This window comes from Simochromis diagramma, unplaced genomic scaffold, assembly GCF_900408965.1.
Source record: "Simochromis diagramma unplaced genomic scaffold, fSimDia1.1 OVJJ01000031.1, whole genome shotgun sequence".
NCBI lineage: Eukaryota > Metazoa > Chordata > Actinopteri > Cichliformes > Cichlidae > Simochromis > Simochromis diagramma.
This window is the reverse complement of record NW_024386983.1, coordinates 2712907-2734518: the sequence shown is the minus strand read 5'-3', so window position 1 is coordinate 2734518 and position 21612 is coordinate 2712907. Positions and strand designations below refer to the sequence as shown.

At 42.0% G+C, this 21612-nt stretch overlaps 1 protein-coding gene, 1 long non-coding RNA gene and 1 other non-coding gene across 5 annotated transcripts in view; 2 read left to right on the top strand and 1 right to left on the bottom strand.

Annotated features, from left to right (window-relative positions):
• Window positions 1-7590, top strand: part of LOC120738471 — an 18732-nt gene extending 11142 nt beyond the window's left edge. The window contains exons 2-3 of the long non-coding RNA XR_005696985.1: window positions 6120-6377; window positions 6714-7590. This is a non-coding gene — a long non-coding RNA (uncharacterized LOC120738471). The remainder of the gene's footprint in view (window positions 1-6119; window positions 6378-6713) is intronic.
• On the top strand, window positions 88-251 carry LOC120738526. The gene has a single exon (XR_005697014.1). It is a non-coding gene; the product is annotated as a U1 spliceosomal RNA (small nuclear RNA).
• On the bottom strand, window positions 7449-21612 carry LOC120738465 (heterogeneous nuclear ribonucleoprotein L-like). 3 transcript variants are annotated; one of them, XM_040039730.1, is made up of 14 exons: window positions 21479-21611; window positions 20088-20203; window positions 19484-19721; window positions 17243-17328; window positions 16885-16981; window positions 16567-16639; window positions 12072-12104; window positions 11308-11379; window positions 10653-10900; window positions 9441-9562; window positions 8792-8993; window positions 8635-8692; window positions 8367-8477; window positions 7449-8142 (listed from the first exon to the last, which is right to left on the bottom strand). In XM_040039730.1, the coding sequence occupies exons 1-14, from the start codon at window positions 21554-21556 to the stop codon at window positions 8084-8086; spliced, it is 1593 nt and encodes a 530-aa protein (XP_039895664.1). In that variant the 5' UTR covers window positions 21557-21611; the 3' UTR covers window positions 7449-8083. The 3 variants fall into 3 exon arrangements, with proteins under 3 accessions (XP_039895664.1, XP_039895665.1, XP_039895666.1); XM_040039731.1 differs by lacking the exon at window positions 12072-12104 and having other exon boundaries at window positions 21479-21612; XM_040039732.1 differs by lacking the exons at window positions 11308-11379; window positions 12072-12104 and having other exon boundaries at window positions 21479-21612.

Below are 21612 nucleotides of genomic sequence, written 5' to 3'. Positions count from 1 at the left end.
TGTTTGTGTTGATTGTGAGATTGTGAGCACCGTGAGTGTGCAGGGTTTGTGTGTGAAAGAGTCCCCCATGTGTGAGGTGAACAACTCATACTTACCTGGCAGGGGAGATACCATGATCAAGAAGGTGGTTCACCCAGGGCGAGGCTCAGCCATTGCACTCCGGTTGTGCTGACCCCTGCGAATTCCCCAAATGTGGGAATCTCGACTGCATAATTTCTGGTAGTGGGGGACTGCGTTCGCGCTCTCCCCTGATCACATGTTCAAAGAAAACAGACCCCAAAACTCAGTTACTCAGTCAGATTCAGAGATTTGTTTCTTATTGAGTATCTCAGGGAGATGTGAGTGAGCGGGTGATTTGAGTGATGTCAGGACTGGCTGCTGTGGCTCATTTGTTGAGTGCAATTTGTAGTTCTCCCTGTTCTCCACCAAAGGAAGACAGAGCTTTGCAAGTTGGTCTGCTCTTTGTCTCGGAACTTTTATTACTGAAGGAATTTGCTCATTCTGTGTCCTGTATTGATTAAAAATCACCACATGGATAAAAATAAATATCCTCTCATCTTTGATTTTGCAGATTAAAATGTGCATTTTTATTTTTTTATTTATTGTGACTTGAACACTATTTTTGCTTACATAGCTGAAAGTGCACTAATCTAACACTCATAAGGTTTTACTATATCAGATTGACAAACGTTTACCAACGCCCTGTAGGTACTGTTCTTTACAGCCTCTCCAACCCCGGTATTTTTACCATAAAAACGGTAACCTGACCAAAAAAACAGCCACAAAACAATTACAATTTTTAAAAAAACAGTGTTCAGTATTTTGCAATAATTTTTTGTGGACTGATTTAATAACTTCAGTAAAGGCATCTCCACCAATAAACCCATATTCAAAACCACCTACCTACAACTAACGAAGGAGCCAAAGTGTAAGAAGTTCCAGTCTGAGGGGCGTACAAGTTCAGCTTAGCCAGCTCTTTGTGTTAGCAGATTTGATCAACACTAAAACTAAGAAATGACCGTGGTGCTTACAGAGGCTTTCATTGTTGGTCTGTGTGTGTGTGTGCGCAGCTAAAGAGAGTGTTTGATAAATCATCAGCCAACACTGATGCTGCAGGCGAGTCGGTAGAGTAATGTTGCAGTTGGTAATCATGTGAATTTAAAAAATGTGTATTTTTTTTTTTAGTGCTATCAGCGTTAATCTTGTTAAAATGACGAGCTGACCGCGCTACCGCGTTGCCGCCATGCAGCCCCACGCACGGGGGCGATCCGCGCTAACTCGCTAACAGAGATTTGTCACATTAATGCGGTTATGGCGTTAACGGCATTTTAACAAGATTAAGGCTGACGGTATTTTTCCAGTTGGTGCTGCAGTGTTGTGGCAATTACACATTAAGGAGCGTCTGAACAAAAAGCAATTCGCTTCTGGCGCATTTCTTTATAATGATGACATTTGCAGGCGGGCATTCAGGCTCTGGTTGCCTAGGAAACTATCCAGGGTTATTAATACCTCTGTCATTTGTCAGTCAGTGACAACCTTTGCTCGTGTTGTTTGTGTGTAGCTTTGTTTTGGAGTTAGATTAAGAGAAAACAGAGAGGACTAACCAAACTTGGTATCATACCAAAAAACCAGGATTGTGAGTTGGGAATTATTAAATTTTGCATATTCCTCCACCTTACTTTGTCAGGTTCTCTTGGCATACATTCTTTATGTAGTCCAGTCTTTGGTGTTCGCACTCAAAAGCAAGATAGCGTAGTTCATTTCTTAAGCCACCAGTTTGCTAATACTCTTCAATAGCACTATAAATATCTTGGCCGTGTTTCTCACATTTATCCCTGTTGTATTTAAAAATTTCACAAGCTTGCTCAGGGCACCGTGAACCTGGCAGTGTGACAGCGGTGTAGTCATGGGCAGACTCGTATGTAGGGAAGTTTTTCAGCTGGCTTTTTGAGTTTAAGATTAAGTAACATTCAGCACTGGTGCACCTAACTTTTTTTTTTTTTTTTTAGGCGCACCAGCACAAAAGTTAGGCGACCCAAATTTTTCAACCACATCGCTTAACACCGCAGTTTTACGTGTGCACTTTTTGGGGGGGGAATTGCTGTCCGTTAGGGCTGCCACAAACGATTATTTTGATAGTCGACTGGTCACCGATTATTTTTGCAATTAGTTGACTAATCAGATCATCATCCATTGGACGTAAAACGTACAGCTTATTGCACCAGCAGCATCTGCTCTTATATGACTATCATTAGCTTACAGCTTTAAGTGTTTAATGTATGTGCCAACTAAAAATAAAGACAAGATGATAGTTTATTGAATTTAAATGAAATTTGCAGATTGTTTCGGTGTAAACTCAGCCGTCTGCTCCTTGCTATCTGAAATATAACAGGACACCGGAGTATATTCAAATTCAAACGACGCGTCGACTATTAAATTAGTCGTCGACGATTTCGATAGTCGACGTAATCGTGACTAGTTGACTAATCGTGGCAGCCCTAGTAAATGATTAACTAACAATCTTGTCAACACAAAGTTCTTTATTTGGAGCACAGTTCTACAAGACAGATAAGTTACTGAAAAAGTGCTTCGTGCCAAAGCACTACCAAAGAGTGCTTTGGCACGAAGCACTCTTTGGTAGTATTGTAGACAATGTTAAACTTAACCATCATCTCGGCCTCCTCTGACGACCTGTCTGCTGCTGCCTGTTGCTGAAAAGCAGTGGGGAGAGGGGACACTTGGGCAGTGCATTTATCGCAGCATATAATGTGTTTTCTGGATACACTGTGCTTTTTCAGCATTCAGAGATTGATGGCTCCGTGTCAGAGCACTGGCTATGAATTTCAGACAGATCAGGCCTTAACTTAACAAAAAAGTTATCAGTAGTTCTTTTCATCTTTTCTTATTACTCACAGCTACATCCACTCCAGTCGGGCCTAGGCTACTGACAAGGGCTGGGTACCATTAGGGGTGGGTGGTATAAATGGTATACAGTAGAAACGATATATAATTTGGCCAACGGTAGAGATTTTGACTCTACCGCGATAGCGCATGTTGATGGTGACATCAAACTGCGCCTGTTTTGGTCGAAAGCATTGCAGCGGCTGCAAAGAACATCATCTGCAAATTATGCCGGGCGACAGTAATAGCAAAGAGACGAAGCACTTTTGGAATATGGGGAGAGCCAAAAACTGCGCTTCCTCCACTTCTGTACCATCGATTCATTAATGTTGAATTCTCTGGCAGCTGCTCTATTCCCATGTAGTTGCAGTATATTAGTAACTAACCTTGTATTGTGGATGGATTATCTCAGTTGTTTTCCTGACTGAAGTTTGGCCCATTTATATCATCTTGCTTTTTCGCTAGCGATCACGTAGCATATCATCATATACCAGCTAGCCCAACTTCAGTAAACCTACAAACGTCACTGCTGTTTAGTTTTCTGTCTTCATTTATGTTGGAAGTCATAGCAGAGCTGTACAGAAATCTCTCAGTCAGAACATGCTATATCATGTTTAGGTGGAAACTAGCGAGCTAACTTCCTGCTAACTTTTAACCCCGTTGAATTTAATAAATTCCGTTTTCATGGATGCCTGGATGTTAAACTTAATTGTTACACCTGGTAAAGCAGCAACACTGATCATTTTATTAAAGATGAAAGACTTTAGACAGTTTTTAACTCTCAGTGATGCCGCAGTGTTTGTTTGACTTTGGGACCTGAAGCTGACAGAGTTTACTCAGATTACTCCGCGAGGCTCCTGACTACGGCAGCCGTAATGGTCCAACAATCCATCAAACAGTGCAGCTTCATAGCTTCCCAAAGTCGTACTAAAACATTTTTGACAGATTTCTGCGTGCAGTGTACCACATAAAATCGTTTCGAGGTCAGTAAACACAACCAGAGTTCATACATGAGGCACACGGGATTATAAGGGGCTCTGTCGATTTTCAGAAAAATCAAAGGATTGATTTTAAGTGCGCCGTATTTTCCAAAACACACGGTAATAACGACGGCCCGCTAGCATGCGCTACCAAAAATAGTGCTTTGTTGTGTATCTGACGGACGAAAGCTAAACCAGTTCCACACCACTGAAGCTGCAGCATTTTTACAAACCAGTTCTTGTTCATCTGTTTCATTCAACGATCCGCTTTCGCCCTTCTCATTCTCCGTCGCCGCCATACTTTTTCCACCATGTGCGTATGAAAACAAAGGCACTGTGCATGCACGTTTTACCCATATTCTGTTGCGATATTTCATTTTCTTAGTGTTGCCCAACATTATACCAGTATTACCGTGAACGGTATGATATGGCCCAGCCCTACCAATCTTTTGGCTCACGCTTTAGTATATGGTGACATTGCTCATACTCATCAATGGTGACATCACACCGTGGCAGAAGCTGTTATAAAGTTGAGTCGAGGGAATGAGGTGCTTCTTCTAGCCTCTAAAAGACAGACGTTATCATTCTGTTCCCTGTTGGCCAGGAGGGCAATCCTACTGAGGTGGCGGGATGCTGCCCCTCCAAATCTGCAGCTGGAGTTTTGGAGTTTTTTTTAATAAGTTTTGAAGAGTTGTTTGTGTCCGTCACTGTTTTGGTCTGGATGTTCAGCTGTGATATTTCTGGACACAAAATTGCACACACATCAGTCTTCCTCAAACACAGGCGTACCTTCTACGAGGGCATTTATGTGTGGACTTCCTCTGTGCTGGAATTCCAAGAGCGCAAAGCCGTGAAAATAGTCAACAACTTTTCCAAGTGGTTGTGCAAAAGAGAGGCTCAAAACGATGAACAATGCTTCGAATCGTTTCTGAAACATCCACGTTGTCGCGTTGTCGTAAAACGATTGCTTCGCAGTATTTCACACTTGGAGGATAAATCAGGCTCATTAAAACTGACCTGCTCATGTTGTTGAGGCTTACTTGCTGTAATGACCTCTTTCCAGTGGATTTCTGCTTCACAGAGGAAAAACAGCACAAGCTCCCACCTGCCTGATCATAGCTATGATCAGGCAGGTGGGAGCTTGTGCTTTTTTTCTCAATAAGCAGCGGTATCTCTGAATCAATCGGCATCTTTGTTATGCACTCGTCTTTATTTCATGTTTGTCTTGTAAAGGTCCTTTACAAGACAAACAGTGGCATTCACTGCACTGACTGCTAGCTGAAGTGAATAGTCTAAAATTTGTGTTGCGTTTGCCTCTGTGTGCTGCCTGTATGTCTTTTTTTGTTCTTGCTCTACGTGGACTACATACACCTGCTCCCTGTCACTTCAAAACATGCATCTCTAATCAGTGAGAGCGCCTTGGCACTATCCCTACTAGTGAAGACTATGTTGTTTCAACAGTGCTTTCCTCTCGGGTTCGTTGAACTCGGACACGCATAGAATCAACTTTTCCATGTTTTTGTTCATAGTGTGTTTGATCTTGGCGTGACTGTAGGCGCAGGAAGTAGAAAAGGATGGGTTTCAGAGCGAAGTGCTACTTTCTATGTAAAAGGGCCTTAACAGTGTGCTGTTTATCTTACATCCTTCTCTGGTAAAAGGTTTACCTTTACACAACTGTATTCTTATGCTTAAAGTAGCCAGATATATTTCTTGTACAAACTGTGGAAAGAACAAATAGTTTGTGTCCCTAGCAAAACCGTTATCAGCACAGGAAAGCCTGGTTTTGAAATATCTACAAGGCTCATTGAATGAATGAATGAATGCAGAATTGTCTACAGTGACCGTAGACTCCGGACCAATCACAACGCAGAACTGTCTGCTTTAAGGATGCACTAATTTGACTTGTCTCAGATATGATACTGATGTCTCGGCTTCAAGATGTCATGTTGTTATTCATATAATTTATTTAGAGTAGCTTCATTTAAAGGCTGCTCAATGAGTTGTTGCACTGAACTAACGTCCTTCTAGCTTTCTGGCTTGTGAGACTTTCCTCTGACTGGACATAATGAAAGAAACCAAAGCTTTGTCTGACTTAGGCTGGATATTTAAGGCAACACACTATCCACCGACAGCGCTAAAGTGGAAACACGAAAGAGATTAAAGTGAACAGAAGAGCGATTCTGCTGCTGTTTGATTCTTGTGTGTCATTGATTCTGTGTCTTGTCTGCCTTTCTGCAGGTTTTTCTGGCTCCTCAGTTTCCTGAGGGTTTGTTATATTATTTGTCCTCTCCCAAAACCCGAGTCCAAACCAGCCGGCTTACCACGAAAAACAAAGCACATCTGCGTGCAGTGTCTTCTTTCTGTTTGGCCTGGATGCTTTGCCAAATTCCAGATAAGGTGGATGGGAAGTGGAGATGAGGCAGATGAGATGGTGTGAGAAGACAATAGCAAATTGGAGGGGAGAAAGAGAACATTTATAAACCCAGACAACAGATGGTGAGTGAAAAAGAAACACTTGGTCCATCATGGGAAGCCCCCAGCAGCCTTGGCCTATTGCAGCATAACTAAGGGAGGATTCAGGGTCACCTGATCCAACCCTATGAGCTTTCAAAGCATAGAAAGTGCAAAGCCTAATCTTAAAAGTACAGTGTGCTTCTGATAAAACACATGAGGAATACACTATGAAATAAGTTGTTACCTTAAGGTTTTTAATTAAATAGGCTACACAGAACAGCTGTTTTTGTGTGAAGGTCCTTCGTTTCATTATTTTGGCTACTGTAGAGCTGGACTGTACCAGCTTGTGGGATAAAGTGTGTTTTCTCTTCCCCACAGCCTGCGATGTTGCCGCGGCAGCATCAGACAGTTGGAAAGAAACAGACTCCATGTGGACGGAGGGCAGATGTCCTTCTGCCCAGCTAGAGAACACCAGGATGAATTCCTCAGACTCGGTATCTGACCTTGTGCTAGCGTGAGGGGCCCCGAGTTCCTTCTGATGCTGAACAGTGTCCGGCCTTATATGACCACAACGTGTAGGTGACACTGACTCCCTCGTGTTCCTCAGATCTGGATCACTGGCATCTTTTTTTTTTTTTTTAAAGCATATCTTAGTGCTGTTTAAGTTTTGTTCACGCACATTTCAAGGTATTTTACTTACCTCTTGGTATTTTAATGTTATTTTAGGAATACTGCCTCGGTATCTTACTAAATATAATAATGCGACTTTTTCTTCATAATTGAGCGGTGCCTACTTCAATAAAGTGCGTTGTCAAGAATAGGTTATCTATATAAAAACCGGTGCTACAAATAAGATCTGGGTCTGACTCGCTCCCTGATGGAGACAACTTAGAATTATGTTGCCAAATAAAACTCATTTTGATTGAATATTCTCATTCTTGTTGATTCTGTTGGCTTTTTTATGACCTACTTTATCCTGGTTTAACCTTAAAGCTGATCTATTTCTGCAGTACACCGCGCCACTCTGAGCTGCATTATTAAAAAATGAGGGTCACGTTTACACTCAAGACACCGAAGAGTGAACGGTGAAGTCAGAATGATGGAACAATAAAGTTTGAATTCAAGTTTGTTTTTTATTTTGTAAGAACAAAATTCTCTGCGCACCAGACACGAAGACGCAGACCTAAACAGACAAATTAAAATAACAAAAAAAAAAAAAAAAAAATTTGATAAAAGTTGCAAAAGACAGCTTTTACAAAACCATGTTGTCCACTGCCACTGAACAACCCGAGCTTAGAACAATCTTTTAAATGTTCTATGTCAGGTTCCTGTATGATACAAAAAAGTAAAAAGGACAACTTAATATTGAAGACACACAAAAACTGATACTCTAATGCCAACTTGTTCTCACTCTCAGGGTTACAAATACAGCTGTTATGTCAGAAGATAAGCGTCCAATGACATCTTGAGGCTTCTAACAAAAACGGCAGTAATTGAGGGGCTGGGGTGAAAACATGTTGATGCCACACATCTGGGGGATAAATATCAAAAGTTTAAATGCTTGTTAGCATTAGTTAAGCTTAATATATCAAATACACAGAATCACAACTGCATTGTGAGAGGTTACAATACATGACTGTTGAAAATCTGTTTCTCCCCCGTGGTGTGTCGCAAGCAGTTATGGTCTAAGTACACGTGAACATGGGAATGCAGGACCAATCTTCAGCTTCCTCGATACAAAAGAGCGCTCAGTTGGCGTGCTGAACAGTGGAGAAGCACAGTTTGAGGGTGTACGGGTAGGGACCGGCTACAGAGAGAGGAGAGAGTCAGCGTTAGCTCAACCCAAAGAAACAAAAACAAACCATATACAAAATTCCTGCAATGAGCCTCCCAACTGAACTGAATGTGTGCTTTAACAAGTGTGTAGGTGAAGCACGGTCAGCTCCTTAGAGTTAACTAACTCTTAACCTGACAACTGCTTACTGTGTATAATTTAAAAAAGGATACTTGAGAGCATCATTGAAAACTTACTTGGATTTTTCATTTGGTAGTGGTTTATCATGGCCAGAGCTTCCATAGCATCGTTGATCGACTCCCACTCTAACAGACCTGAAGCACTGCGATCACTGGGAGCTGCTCCGCCTGGTGGGCACAGATGCAGAAATGTGATGAGAAGTTAGATTTTATTCAGATTCAGTCATCGTTTTAAATATTTATCGGGTGCATCTGCCAGTCTTCTTAAAGCTCACTGGCATAACTCAAATACACGTCAAGAGGAGGCGGGTGTAAAGCAGCGTACTTTTTCCTGTGAACATTTTGACATTAACAGGAGCCTTGACACCGATCTCGTCACAAATCTGTAAGAAGACAAACATCGTTAGGGTCTGCAGGTGCAACACTTGTGATAGTCACAGTTTGTAGGAGGAACTGTGCACATGCAGCCCAAGGATTCAGACCTGAGAGAAGATCTCCGGCGTGGCTTCTGGCTGAGCGTTGAAGAAGTGCAGCACGTTGCTCGGGTGCTGGATGCGGTTTTTAGCTGCTTGTTCTGGGGAGGTGAACCGGTTGTTCCTGGAGCCATGGAATTCCTTGAAGCTGCTTGTGCCATCTTCCAGCTCGTAGCATTGACCAGGAACGATGGCTTGCTGCTTGGATACGCTGCAGGGAATAGGAGGGGGGAGGGGGATCAGCCTTTTAAAATCATTTATGGCTCTAACTATTTAAGTCTCCAAAACTCAGCAGCTTCAGAAGCTCAGGCATAAACCAGTGGGTGATGTGTCAATGTTTTGTGATGACATTTCCACAGCCTTTACTTTGGACTAAAACAGTGTGACAGCTTTTGTGTGATTCAAGTCTTTAAAGTGAAACTAACATCAGCCACTCTGCTGCCCGTAGACTTCTTGTTTGTGATTGGTCAGATGTTTTCAACTCCAACTGCTATCCAGATGATAGATTAGAGAATCCGGGGCAAACGGCTATCAGTTAACACTGGGGCGAGTGAAACTGTCGTGTGTGACTAGAAGCTGCTTTGTTCGGGCTCAGATGGTCCTGGAGCGATTTCGTCAGTCTGACACTTGTAGATTGAACTGTTCAAGTTTAACTCACCACACATTCAGTTTCTGTCCAAACAGGAAGTTGTTGTTGAGGTGAGTGATTGCACGGTCCACAGCGTAGCAGTCTCCCATCTCCACCATGGCTGCTCCGGGCTTACTCTTCATGAACTTCACCTGGAAGGGTTCAAAGACAGGATTGACTGGTGCTCTGCTATTTGCCTTTCGCTTTGACCTAAACACAGAATCAATTTGCTCTCTTGACTTGTGTGCGTGCTGATGAACTGGAACAAGTGTGGCATTGTTGAGGTTGAAAATATTGACTCCGTTTCAGCCATGATAACACTTCCTGCTTACATTCCTTTGTTTCACTCTCAGTGTGAAATTTTGCTCGCTGGTAACTTCATCCTGCTCGCTGAGCTTTTATATCCAAACAGGAGTTAGAAAAACAAATGTGAGACACCTCCTGGGTCATTGTTAAATGTTCATGTCAGTGCATTTACTTCTGAAGGAATATACATTAACTGCATAAAAAGATTGAGACCGTTATGCAAGTTTAAGTAGCAAATCTGGACACAGCACCTGTACCAGTTACCATTTAAAAACATGAGCCTGTGCTGGTCCGACGCAGGGTTTACATTTTCCTGTGTTCATTATTTTAAATGTTTGCATTAACTTAATGTTCACCTAAGTAATCTCACTTCAGGTTTTACTGTTCAAAGGTGCCATATTAGGTTTAAGTCATAATATAGAGTTACAGGGTTTTGTAAGTTCATATTAATTACTACAGCACACATGAAGACCCACAGGCACGACCTCCCAGGGACTTAGACATGCACCAAAATCATCTTTTATTAGACCTGTGTTCTTTCTAATGGTCAGCAGAGGTCTGACTGCTGAAGACTTCTGGTCCTAAACAATAAGAAAACATCCATCAGCTCCGAACTCTGACATCATCCACCGATGTCGTTAAAATAAAGACCATAGCCTGACATAAAAGACTGATGTCTTTTATAAAAGACCCACCTTCATCTTAGCTCTTTCAAACCAGGACAGTTCTGACCAACTGTGGGAGCGTGAACATACCCATGATTATCAATACAGTACTTAGAACTCATGATTTAACCCACAGTATAAACAGGAAAGTGTTTACTGAGCTCAAGGGAGATGAAGGATGTTTTCACATACACCAAACAATCAATGATTGATGATTTACACTGCAGCAGCTCAACCATCAGCTTCGCAGCTAAAAAAAACAGGCACTGACCCGCTCTACGTTCCCATAGAGACAGAAGATGTTGAAGACGCGGTCGGCGTTCATCTTGACAGGGTCCAACCCGTACACCATGACAACCGGCGAATCAGCATGTGCGCCGTACTCGCCAGGAGGAGGGGGAGGAGGTCCGTAGCCTGGACCGTAGCTTCTCCCTCCACGCCCTCTCATTGGTGGACCCATACGGCGACCTTCGTAGGGCGGGGATCCGTAGCTTTCATCGTAACCATGGTAACCGCCTCCTGAAGAACGAGGCAGAAATCAGGAAAGTGAGAAAACGTGAAAATAACCCCAGTAATCAAGCAGGGTGAGGTAAATACTGAAATCTGTAGAGCCAATTACATAGGACACAGCACCACCTCACTGCCACTGTGTGGAGGACCCAATTTACACAATCGTCTTAACTTGAACGTACCAAGTTTAAAATGACTGTTGACTCATATTGGATGTAGATAGTTTGGATTATTAAAGTTTAAACCTCAGTTTCCCCAGTTTAGGGCTAATAAACCTAGTCTTAAACTAGATCTCGACTGAATCCTTCTTTCAGTCTGGGACTAGGATTAATCCACATACAGAGGAGATTAGCTCAGCATTTTGCATGTTGTGTTTCAGCGGGTTCTCTTGTTCCCCAGGGGCGTGAGAGCCTTACCGTACTCTGGAGGGTGGTCGCCCAGCAGAGCAGGCTGTCTCTGGCGCTTGTTAGGGTTGGCATTCACATCGTCTATAAGAACAGGAAGACAAAAGGAAAGAAGAAAAGGATAGAGAAAGAAAAAAAAAAAGGTGATAAATATAACAAGAAAAGTCTGGAAAGTCTGGAAACAGAACTGTAATCTCTACATGACAATGGGATGCTTGAGCACAAAATATGTATTATGGTAAACTGACATTTTGATGCCAAAGGTGCATCAGAGTGCACACCAAAGCGTCTAAATAATCTGTCAGAGGAACAATTACAAAAACAAAAAAAGAAACTAATCAGAGTACTTAAGAGAAACGCATGCATTTAAAGATTGATGCATCTGGCTCTCACAGGCCAGATGCATCGGGCCTGCGAGAGCCGCTCAGATTACAGATTACACTCCAAACATCTCAACCATCTCAGCAACTGCCCCTTTTGGTCTTGAGTGATTGTAAAGGAATGGTGGGGAGGGCAAGGACGTGTAATGAATGACAAAGACAGAATTAGGGTCTAAGGAAATAACCCCAAAACCCCTTTAACTCAAAAACATCCACAATGCTAAACCCCTTAGCATGTAAAGTGGAACAGGAGTAAATGGCAAGGATGAGGTGGATGCTGATGATCTCAGAGGTGAAGAGGGTAAGGGTATCAAACAAAGTCAGTCTGGATAAGTATGACAAATGGCTAAATTTAAAAAAAAAAAAAAAAAAAAAAGTTTGTACGCTCACACACACCTGCATTGCTCCCATTGCCATCTGCATCACCATCTGTACAGGTACACAATAATCATACACAATCAGAAGGGAAGCCAGGTTAATCATGGTTACATCTTAACTCAAGTGAAGTTACCCGAGGTAAGTGTGGAGAGTGCATTAAGACCACTCGTAAATGATAAGGCTTTCTGTCCTCAGTGGGGAAGAGTTTTATAAGAAATGCAAGCTTGGTACCTTTGCAGGTGACAAATTTAGACTCTCCTAGCTTTACCAGGTGTGTGCCGCTTTGTAATTAGCAGGGTTGGTCACAGACACAGACTAAATAAAAGAAGGACGTAACCACCATTGGTTTGCGAAGCCTTGTTAGGAAGTTTCAGGATGAGTTCTGAAACCACACGAAACGAGAGAACCCGAAGGGCACCGCTCACTCTTTGGCTAACAACTTGTGACTCACAAGCAAATAGCCAATAGGACACCCTGGAAAACCTTATTGTGTCCATAGTTTATTTGGTAAACTTAATGCGTTACTCTGTGAGAACATAAACCAATCAGGAAAGTGTTAAATGAGGTCACAGAATGGAGCTAAGGACCAGTTTTCCATAGACTTCTACACAGCTGCAAGTCTTTTTGCCCCCTGCCGCCCATTTAGAAGAAACTTTTCAGCGTTGGTAGCTACGCCCATCTTTTATGCCATCTGTTGTCAAGCACATCCGACACGAGCCCATTAAATTCACACCCAAACTCCAGATTAAAACATGATTTATTTCCCAAAGAAACTAGCACAGCTCCAGGGAAGATGGATGAGATTACTGATGGCTGTAAACTGCCAACAGAGGGAGCAACAACACAGCTTACAGACATACAGAGAGCAGGTTTGACATTAGAAAACAGAACCACAGCCTCTTCCAGAAAGAGAGATTAAGCCTGTGTGAGGGGAAGGAAAAAAATAATTTAAAAAGAATGGAGTCGTGTCTGTCTTGTGTGGCGATGTTGGTAGCTGGGCTTTGGGGTCATGTGGTGCTGTGCAGTTATGTTCCTTGAGAACAGGTCTCGATTTACTTACTGCAAGTTTACAAACAGTGGGAGGAAGACATTTGCTGCGGCAGTTCCACCACTCTCCACTCAACTCATTTCATCCCAAACTCTTATCCATTTCCTCTTTTTGGGGAGGGGGGGGCAAGTCTCCACCTCAGGATCGATTTCCTGGTTTAGCAAGCTGAAACGCCCACTGGTAGGTGGGGAGCTTGGTTGGCGTTTCCATCCTTTTTGTTGCGTTTTGGAAAGGTAGGACTTGAAGCTGCCATAGAGCACATTTCAGTGGGGGGGAAGCTGGCTCCTCTTAGCCGCAAATTGCCAAACCTGCATCACATGGAAGGTGTTACACAGGTTCTAGAGACTTAAATATATTTAAAGAAAAAAAAAGGAGAAAGAAGCTAAACAGGGATGCAAGTAGTAAGAAAATCAGAGGGAGAAAGAGGAGAAAGAGCGAGAGAGAAAAGCTGAACTCCATGTGAGGGAGGGACACAGTGGATGGTCTGACTGGACTCTGAGTGTGCTGATGGTGTTGTCAGCAGTGTCTTGTCTTCATCAGTTGTCTTGTGTTGACTCCAATGTGAGTGGAAATGTCTTGATTCGAGGGTGTGAGGTGGATCAGTCGGTACGGCATCAGTGTGCTGCGTTCGTGTCGCAAAGCGTGACGAGCAGTTTAGCTCGAGGCTTTAAAAAAAATGTGATCTTGACTGATTGTTATCAGTATGCATCGTCTGCTGTGGTGAAAGATGCCTGTCACTAGCTTCTGACTGGGTGGGTGGTGCTGTGTCTTCTCTGGTGTCAGTCTTCGTTTGGTGTAGACAATGGGAGCACTGTAGCTGCTTGTGTCTCAAAGTGACGAAGAAGGGGGAAAACGGAGGGGAGGGACCGAGTGTAGCTCAGTACCAAAACTCCCCACACTCTACAAATGTCTCCATGGATCTTGTGCAAGAATGCAGAGATGACGATTGAGTGGTGTATCAGTCCTACATCGGCGTGTTGGATGGATGGTATCTCAGAGGACATTTGGCCCTCTGTGTGATAGTGGTAGTGTCCTCCCTGAAGAAGTGGATGCTTGAGATGGTGGTCGCTGAGTGTTGATGTCAGCGTGTATCTGCACAAAGCTTCTGTGCATAGTTGGTTTTTTTTGAAAGTCACCCATTACAGATAGCCAGTCAACTGATGCTGGTCCAACACCTCTGTCCTCAGCCAAAATTAAATGTAATAAAATACAGAAGCAAACTTCAACTGAAGCACATTTGGCTTTTTACACCCGACTACCGACCCCCCCCCAAACATGTTTTGTCAACCGAAATGTAAATTTTAAGGTGTAATTAAAAACAGTGGGGAAGACCAGCATTAGTCTTGGTGGCAAACACATGTTTTTCAGTTAAGTGACTTTAAAGGTACCTTTTGTAATTGCCCTCTGCAGGCAGGAGGGCAACACTTAAAAACTTCAGATGCTTAACCTTAATTAGAAAAAAAAAACAAAAAAAAAAAAACAAGCTTTTTTTAAAAACTACAATTGTAAATAACTGTTCGCCTGGTTTAACAATGGTTAGGTTAAGTCACTGTACCTCGGGGTAGAAAGTGGCATTACACAAGAGTACAGCCCAACCATAGACCAACTTCAGTTGTACAAAAAAGTACCTTTAAAGTCAAAGTTTAACCACACTTGGAGGGAAAAAAAAAAAAAAAAGTAATAGTACTAACAGATATCCAAAAACAATCCTGCAAAAATGTGCCATGAGAAGGGCAGGAACAGCAAATGCCAGCAGAAAGAAAATGTGCACATAGCAGGTTAGCTTCTCTGTGACTGAACTGATTCAAGAGGACATTTAATGAGAAATAATAGAGCAGCCAATGCTCAGTCAGTGTGACCATACAGACATCCGTCTCAAAACTGGGACTGGGAAAAATAAACCTTAATCTTCTCTACTTTAAGTTACATGAAGAATATCAGAATGTCTTATTTAAATTTTAAAAAATAAATACAAATAACAGTATAAAGGAGTAAATACTGTTGCTTCCAGTCAGTCACACTGCTGTAATGTGAAGAAAAAGCTGTAAGACATTTCGACCTTTTCTGCAGCAGAAAACAAAAACACACTTTAACTGTCCAAGTTTGATTTAGACTTCTGCGGGAAATAGACGTCCTAACCTGTCACCTCTACCTTCCACGCCATTCAAGTCATTACATTTATCAGGACGCACACATCAGGTTACGAAGTAAGGTTAAAAGGATTTTCCATTTCCTGTTAAGCTGTGAGGCAGATTTGCTGCTGAAGCCTATTTCAGGCATTAGACTGGTCCCTGCAAACCAAGTAATTTTAACATCTTTACACAAGAAGCTAGCATAATCTTTAAGACTGAATACTAGATTTGTTTATATTATTGGTCTGAAACTGCAAAATGATTACCAACTTGAGCTTTAAAAATAATAGTAGTGGAGCAAATATTGCGCATTAGCTCTAATTTAGATTAGATTTAGTTTTAATCAAGCAAGAGAAACGCCTCCACCTCCCTGCTTTTTCCCAGCCTTATTGTTTCTGTAATGTTATAGACTTCCTTTAACGTAAAACAGCTACGAGGAAAAGAAAGAAAGAAAAACAATGTTTAACGGTGGGTTCGCTTTGCAGGTGAACTGACTGGTATATATACTGGCCTGGCTGTTTTTAACCCTTTATGCATTTTGTTGTTTTGCAGTATTATTTATTATAAGACACCCGACTTTAGAAAAATCAACCCATTTATTTAAATCACTCTTTGTGGAGGAGGACATATTGTTAATGTGCTGTCCCAGCATTAGACAAACAGTCTCTCTGCTGCTTTGGGGAAAAGAAAGCTGCTCTATTCTTGAAACAGTGAAAACTACTTCCTGACAGTAACTTCCGCCCGAGGTGAACTGACTTAATGAGCTGCTGGGAAACACAAACTAGGTTAGACAGGTGCCGAAGCAGGATCTACAGTCACAAGCACCACAATTTACTCATCTTAAGAGTCTGAAGGGAGGGTCACGTAACAAGTAAAGTACACAAGTAAACCAGAACAACAAGATGCCACAGAAAATATTAGCCTCGCTATGTTATCTTTCTCTCTGTCTGTTCCTGCCAGTCTCTCCACTTAGCGATATACTGGTTTGTAAAAAAATAAAAAATTACAAGTTCTGCTTTTTTTTGTTTTTACTTAATGAACCTGAAAACCCAGAGAAATGTAAAGACCCAAAGTAACGCTTCAGTCATAATGCCACACTGGTTTGTTTCAAAATATGCCACATACACTTTATAAAAAATAAAAAAATAAAAAATGTATCCATGTTGTAGCATTATCAGTGAAGAGTGCTGCCTCCATCTGCCCAGTAGCATGCTTGCTGCAAGTCCCCACAGTGGCAGTAAGGGTGCTGAACAGTATCAGGCTTCTCAGCTACAGAGCATATGTAGCACTAAGCAAATGTCTGGGGGTGTGTGTCTGCTGCTTGAGGTTTTACCTGGGCCTCCCAGATTGGGGTTTGTGTAGTCCCAAGTGTCCTGGTCATTCTTGAACACATTCAAACGAGTGGGCTGGAATAAAATGAAAAAAAAAAATATTATATGAATAAACAAATCCGACTTTTAACCTGTCAAATGAAAATAAATTTTAACTGACTGGACCGGGGTTCTAAACCGGTGGCTCTTTCCCTCCAATCTACTGTGGCTTTGGCTAAAAAACTATCTAGAATCAGTTCTACTTATAACTAGCTTTCATTACATGTCATTAACTCAGAAACATTCACTTTCTAACAAAGAATTTTATTTGCAGGTGTTACCTTTGCATACTCGATCTTCAGGGTGCAGCAGCCAGAGTAGATATCTGCTCCATTGAGTGACGCCTTGGCCCTCTGGGCACTTTGAACGGAGTCAAACGTGATGGCATGGTTAAGGGCACAAGGTGTGTATTTGGACTTTTTAAATGCCACTAAAGAATGAAAAAGAAGACAGGAGACAAGAAAAAACAAAACAAAAAAACCCCCACATGCTGTTAGGCACTGTGGGTAAATTTTAAGCAACTGTAAAAACTTTTCTGATCTCCACCCTGTTTCTTATATGTTTATAAAGATACCAGCTTTCCTTTGTTTCTCACAGTTAACAAATAAGATAGCAGCCAGTGAGCACTTGAAAGGATATTCAACCATTGCCTGGACGCCGTTTTTCCTGAAGATAACGATTCTCTGGACCGGCCCACAGTTGTTGCAGATAGTGTAGAGGACGTCCTGAGAACATGAAACAAAACACGAGTTTTATGATTAGATTTGTTATTCAAAACAATCTTAATGCAAGTTTTGACCCCCCCTAAAAGTTTCATACAATTTATTTATTTTTATTTTTTTAAATAATCAGTTTTCTTGAAACTCCCAGATTCCCCCCCAATCAGAGCACCACCTTCTGTACAGTCTGAGAATCTGAGTTACAAAATTCTAACTGTGCAATTACCCAAAAACAGCATTAAAGTGCAACCAGCAGGTGTGAAGTCAATTCCTGAGTGTACTCCCATTCAAAAGGGTTACAACTGTAATCATAAGCTAGGTGGAGTGCAGCGATTCCCAAATGGTGGCGTTCAGAACTTACTGATGCTGTTGGTGTGTCATTAACTATATAAAAGATCCATGTTAAATTTTAAAAAATTGATTAAATATGTCAATCTGAGGATGTGAACTTCTTCAGTAGGGTGCACCATATAAAGTGGATTAACATAGCGCTACTCATTATTGTGTATTAGGGCTGGGCGATATGGCCTAAAATCCATATCACGGTATAATTTGAAGCATGTGCGGTAACGATATATATCGCGATATATTCTTTTCTTCTGTATAACGTATTTTCCACACTATAAGGCACACTTAAAATCCTTTAATTTTCTCAAAAATCAACAGTGTGCCTTATGTATGAGTTCTGGTTGTGCTTACGGACCTCAAACAGGTTTTATGTGGTACACGGCGCGCAAAAATCTGTAAAAAATGTTTTAGTATGACTTTGGTAAGCTATGAAAGCGCACAGCTTCATGGACTGTCAGAGCATTACGGCCGCCGTAGTCAGGAGCCTCGCGGAGTAATCTGGGTCCAAAACTCCGTCTTATTCAGGTCCCAAAGTCAAACAAACACTGCAGCATCACTGAGAGTTAAAAACTGTCTAAATTCTTTCATCTTTAATTAAATCATCAGGGTTGCTGCTTTACCAGGTGTAACAGTTAAGTTTAACATCCAGGCATCCATGAAAACAGAATTTATTAAATTCAACGGAGTTAGGAGTTAGCAGGAAGTTAGCTCGCTAGTTTCCACCTAAACATGATATAGCATGTTCTGACTGAGATATCTGACAAAATTAAAACGTACAGCTCTGCTATCACTTCCAACATAAATGAAGACAGAAAACTAAGCAGTGACGTTTGTAGGGTTACTGAAGTTGGACTAGCTGGTATACAATGATGTCCTACCTGATCGCTAGCAAAACAGCTACGTTAGCATAACATTAGCACAGTGAAGCTGAAGGATGAACGCTAACTTTTTCCACTCGATAAAAGTTAACGTGAGGGTTTCTGGTGTTTGGGGACAAATGCAAGTGCATGGCAGGATGCTATAAACGGACCAAACTTCAGTCAGGAGAACAACTGAGATAATCCATCCACAATACGAGGTTAGTCATTAATATACTGCAACTACATGGGAATAGAGCAGCTGCGAGAGAATTTGGCATTAATGAATCAAAGGTAGGGAAGTGGAGGAAGCGCAGTTTTTGGCTTTCCCCATATTCCAAAAGTGCTTCGTCTCTTTGCTATTACTGTCGCCCGGCATAATTCGCAGAGGTTGTTTGCAGCCGCTGCAATGCTTTCGACCAAAACAGGCGCAGCTTGATGTCACCATCAACATGCGCTATCGCGGTAGAGTCAAAATCTCTACCGTTGGCCAAATTTATATGGTTTCTACCATATACCATTTATACCGCCCACCCCTATTGTGTATGTGTATACACTTTCACTGACAGGACGTTTACAGGCTGGTACAAGCCTGGGGCTGTATGGTGTCCATGAATGATCTAAGCAGGGATGTCTTTCTACCGTTACATTGCCAGTACAGCACCGCCACTCAATTTTCAGAGAAAAGCAGCACATTCCAACAAATGGCAAAGACACTCTGTATTTGTATGGGTTGTAGCATTTGTGGTCTCTGCTTCCCTTTTATTTCAGCCACCGACACATAACTGACATTGTTCCAAACTACCAGAGCGGCAGCCAACTTTAAACTTTTCCTGCAGTGCATAACTACTAACAACCGTTTGTGGTAAAACAACAGCACTGACATTTAAGGACACCTGTCAGCTGGTACACAAAACAGTCCCAGGCAAAGTAATGACACAAATCTTTGCACTCACCGTTGTAATAGGGTAGATGGGGTTCATGATAGTGAACAGAAGAACATTGTTAACGGTTCTCGAGTCATCAGAGTCTCCGGGCCTGGATATCTTCTGGCTGGTGGAGTAGTTGATGAACGCTGGGTGGCCGGCGATGTATACCTGGTTGTCTGCAGCATAAGTCACAGCTGTGGATGATCCGTTCATGTCCTCGTACTCCACCAGCGCCTGACGCTTATTGGGCATCACCACCACATAGCTAAGACAAACAGAACACATTAGCTGGGAGTTGATAACTTTATTTATATCGCACCTTTAAAAAAAAATCTTCAAAGAATGCCAAACTAAGACAATACACAAACTAAAAGCTGATAAATGAAATACATGTAAAAACCATCCTGTTGGATCTGACGAAGTAATCTGAAGGAAGTCATGAAGCTTCGAGCCTTGGTGAGGTTGTTCCAAAGTCTTCAGATATAAGCACTGACTTAAGGACCCTACCTGAGGGTCTAAAGGGATCAGCATTTCTCTATGTAGTTGAAGGCCAGAGTTGGGTTTGGTTTATAAGCAATCATTAAAAGTCACTCAGCTGCTGCTTGTGGAAAACTTTATTCCAAGTTTTTACCTGATTGCTCCAAATTCTTGCAAGGCTTCCACGAGGTCAGCTTCTGTAACACCATCCACCAGCCCCCGGACATGGACCACCACGGATGGAAGGGTCTTGTGCGGATCTTCGTATCCCTATTAAAAACACAATTAAAAAAAAACAAAAACAAAAAAAAAAAAAAACAACTAACTGTAGACTTCTTCTTTATGAAGGTTTTTTTCCTGGCTCATAACGAGCATCCGTACAGTGAGAGACTTTGTAATTATGCAACTGTATAAGGACCACAAAACAATCGAGATGCGATTCTATTCAGACTTTTAGCTTTAATTCAGGATTTCAGCAACTGTTAAATTGAACTATATTTATACAGCGCCAAATCACAACAGCAGTTACCTTGAAGAAGAAAGACAAGAAATTAACTGGATTATTCTGCATTTAAAAGAATGAAATACAATACTGGGAATTTTCCTTTTATTGGGCACCAAAATATTTGACAATCAGTGAAGGAAACTCGAAACATGTCCAGTTACTTGTGCAACCTGCGGACATCGGGTCATCTATTTAAGGATTCTGACACGCTTAACGAATTTATCCTGCAGAAATAATTGCGAGTGGAAGGTAAATTCCCTAATGTGCATTTTTGCGGGGGTTTTTTTTTTTTTGTTAAACCGTCCCACAAAAGATAAAATATATTTTAATACTGTAACACGCTCTCTTCCACATGGTCTAATAAAATTACACCTAGCTACACCAACAAGCTACTCAGTGAGACACTCAGGATTTCCAGTTTGTTGCACTTCTGTGCGTCCTGCTCGGACTGAGTACTGGTCACTATCCCGTTTGAGTTTTGGGCAGTTGGGGGGGGGAAGGGGTGCTAATCAGGCCCACGGTTCTAATAACGTGCTTTCAATTGCATAGTTATACAGTTCTGTATAAACGTAAAAAAAAATAATAATAATTGACTTGCTCAAAGTATGCACTAATGGTCAATGATCTCTACAATAAAAAGCGGGTTATTTCGTGGGGGGACTAATAGCTAGCAAGTTGCTAACGTTACCGGCACTAGAACAAAGCCGAGCTACGGCAAGGCCGAGGCGGAGAAACCGCCCTCCGACAGCTCCATTCAGAGGGCAAGGCACGGGCACAATACTATTTACGCCCAGAGACACATCCCGAGCAGCTGCAATCTAAACTACACAGCGTTTAAATGGAAAAACATTGTAAAACGCCCAGTTTTGTTGGACAACTATCTTCCCGGGCATGGATTTAATAACCTGCGGCGCGTCGTGACACATTTTTTTCCAGCTCACATCTGAATGAATCAAACTGCACCGAGAAATGCGTTACCGAGCTGCGTATATTCACACTGTACGCTAAATTAATTCCCATTCTTCCTGAGACCAACGTACCGTGGCCATTCCGTCGGTTTTCTGTCTTTTCGTTGCCCTGCCGTCTTCGCTGTAGTAACGGTTAGCTGCAGTAGCCATGTTGTCCCGGTTAAAAAGGATGGTGGTAGTGACGACGAAGTGAAATGGACGGAAAA

Excerpts from the sequence above, each read along its gene's own strand:
- LOC120738465 (XM_040039730.1), bottom strand. The coding sequence starts at position 21,556 with ATGGCTACTGCAGCTAACCGTTACTACAGCGAAGACGGCAGGGCAACG. Across the intron at positions 20,204-21,478 it reads AAACCGACGGAATGGCCACG|GGATACGAAGATCCGCACAA; the intron begins GTACGTTGGTCT and ends TGTTTTTAATAG. Across the intron at positions 8,693-8,791 it reads CGCCGGAGATCTTCTCTCAG|ATTTGTGACGAGATCGGTGT; the intron begins GTCTGAATCCTT and ends GTCTTCTTACAG.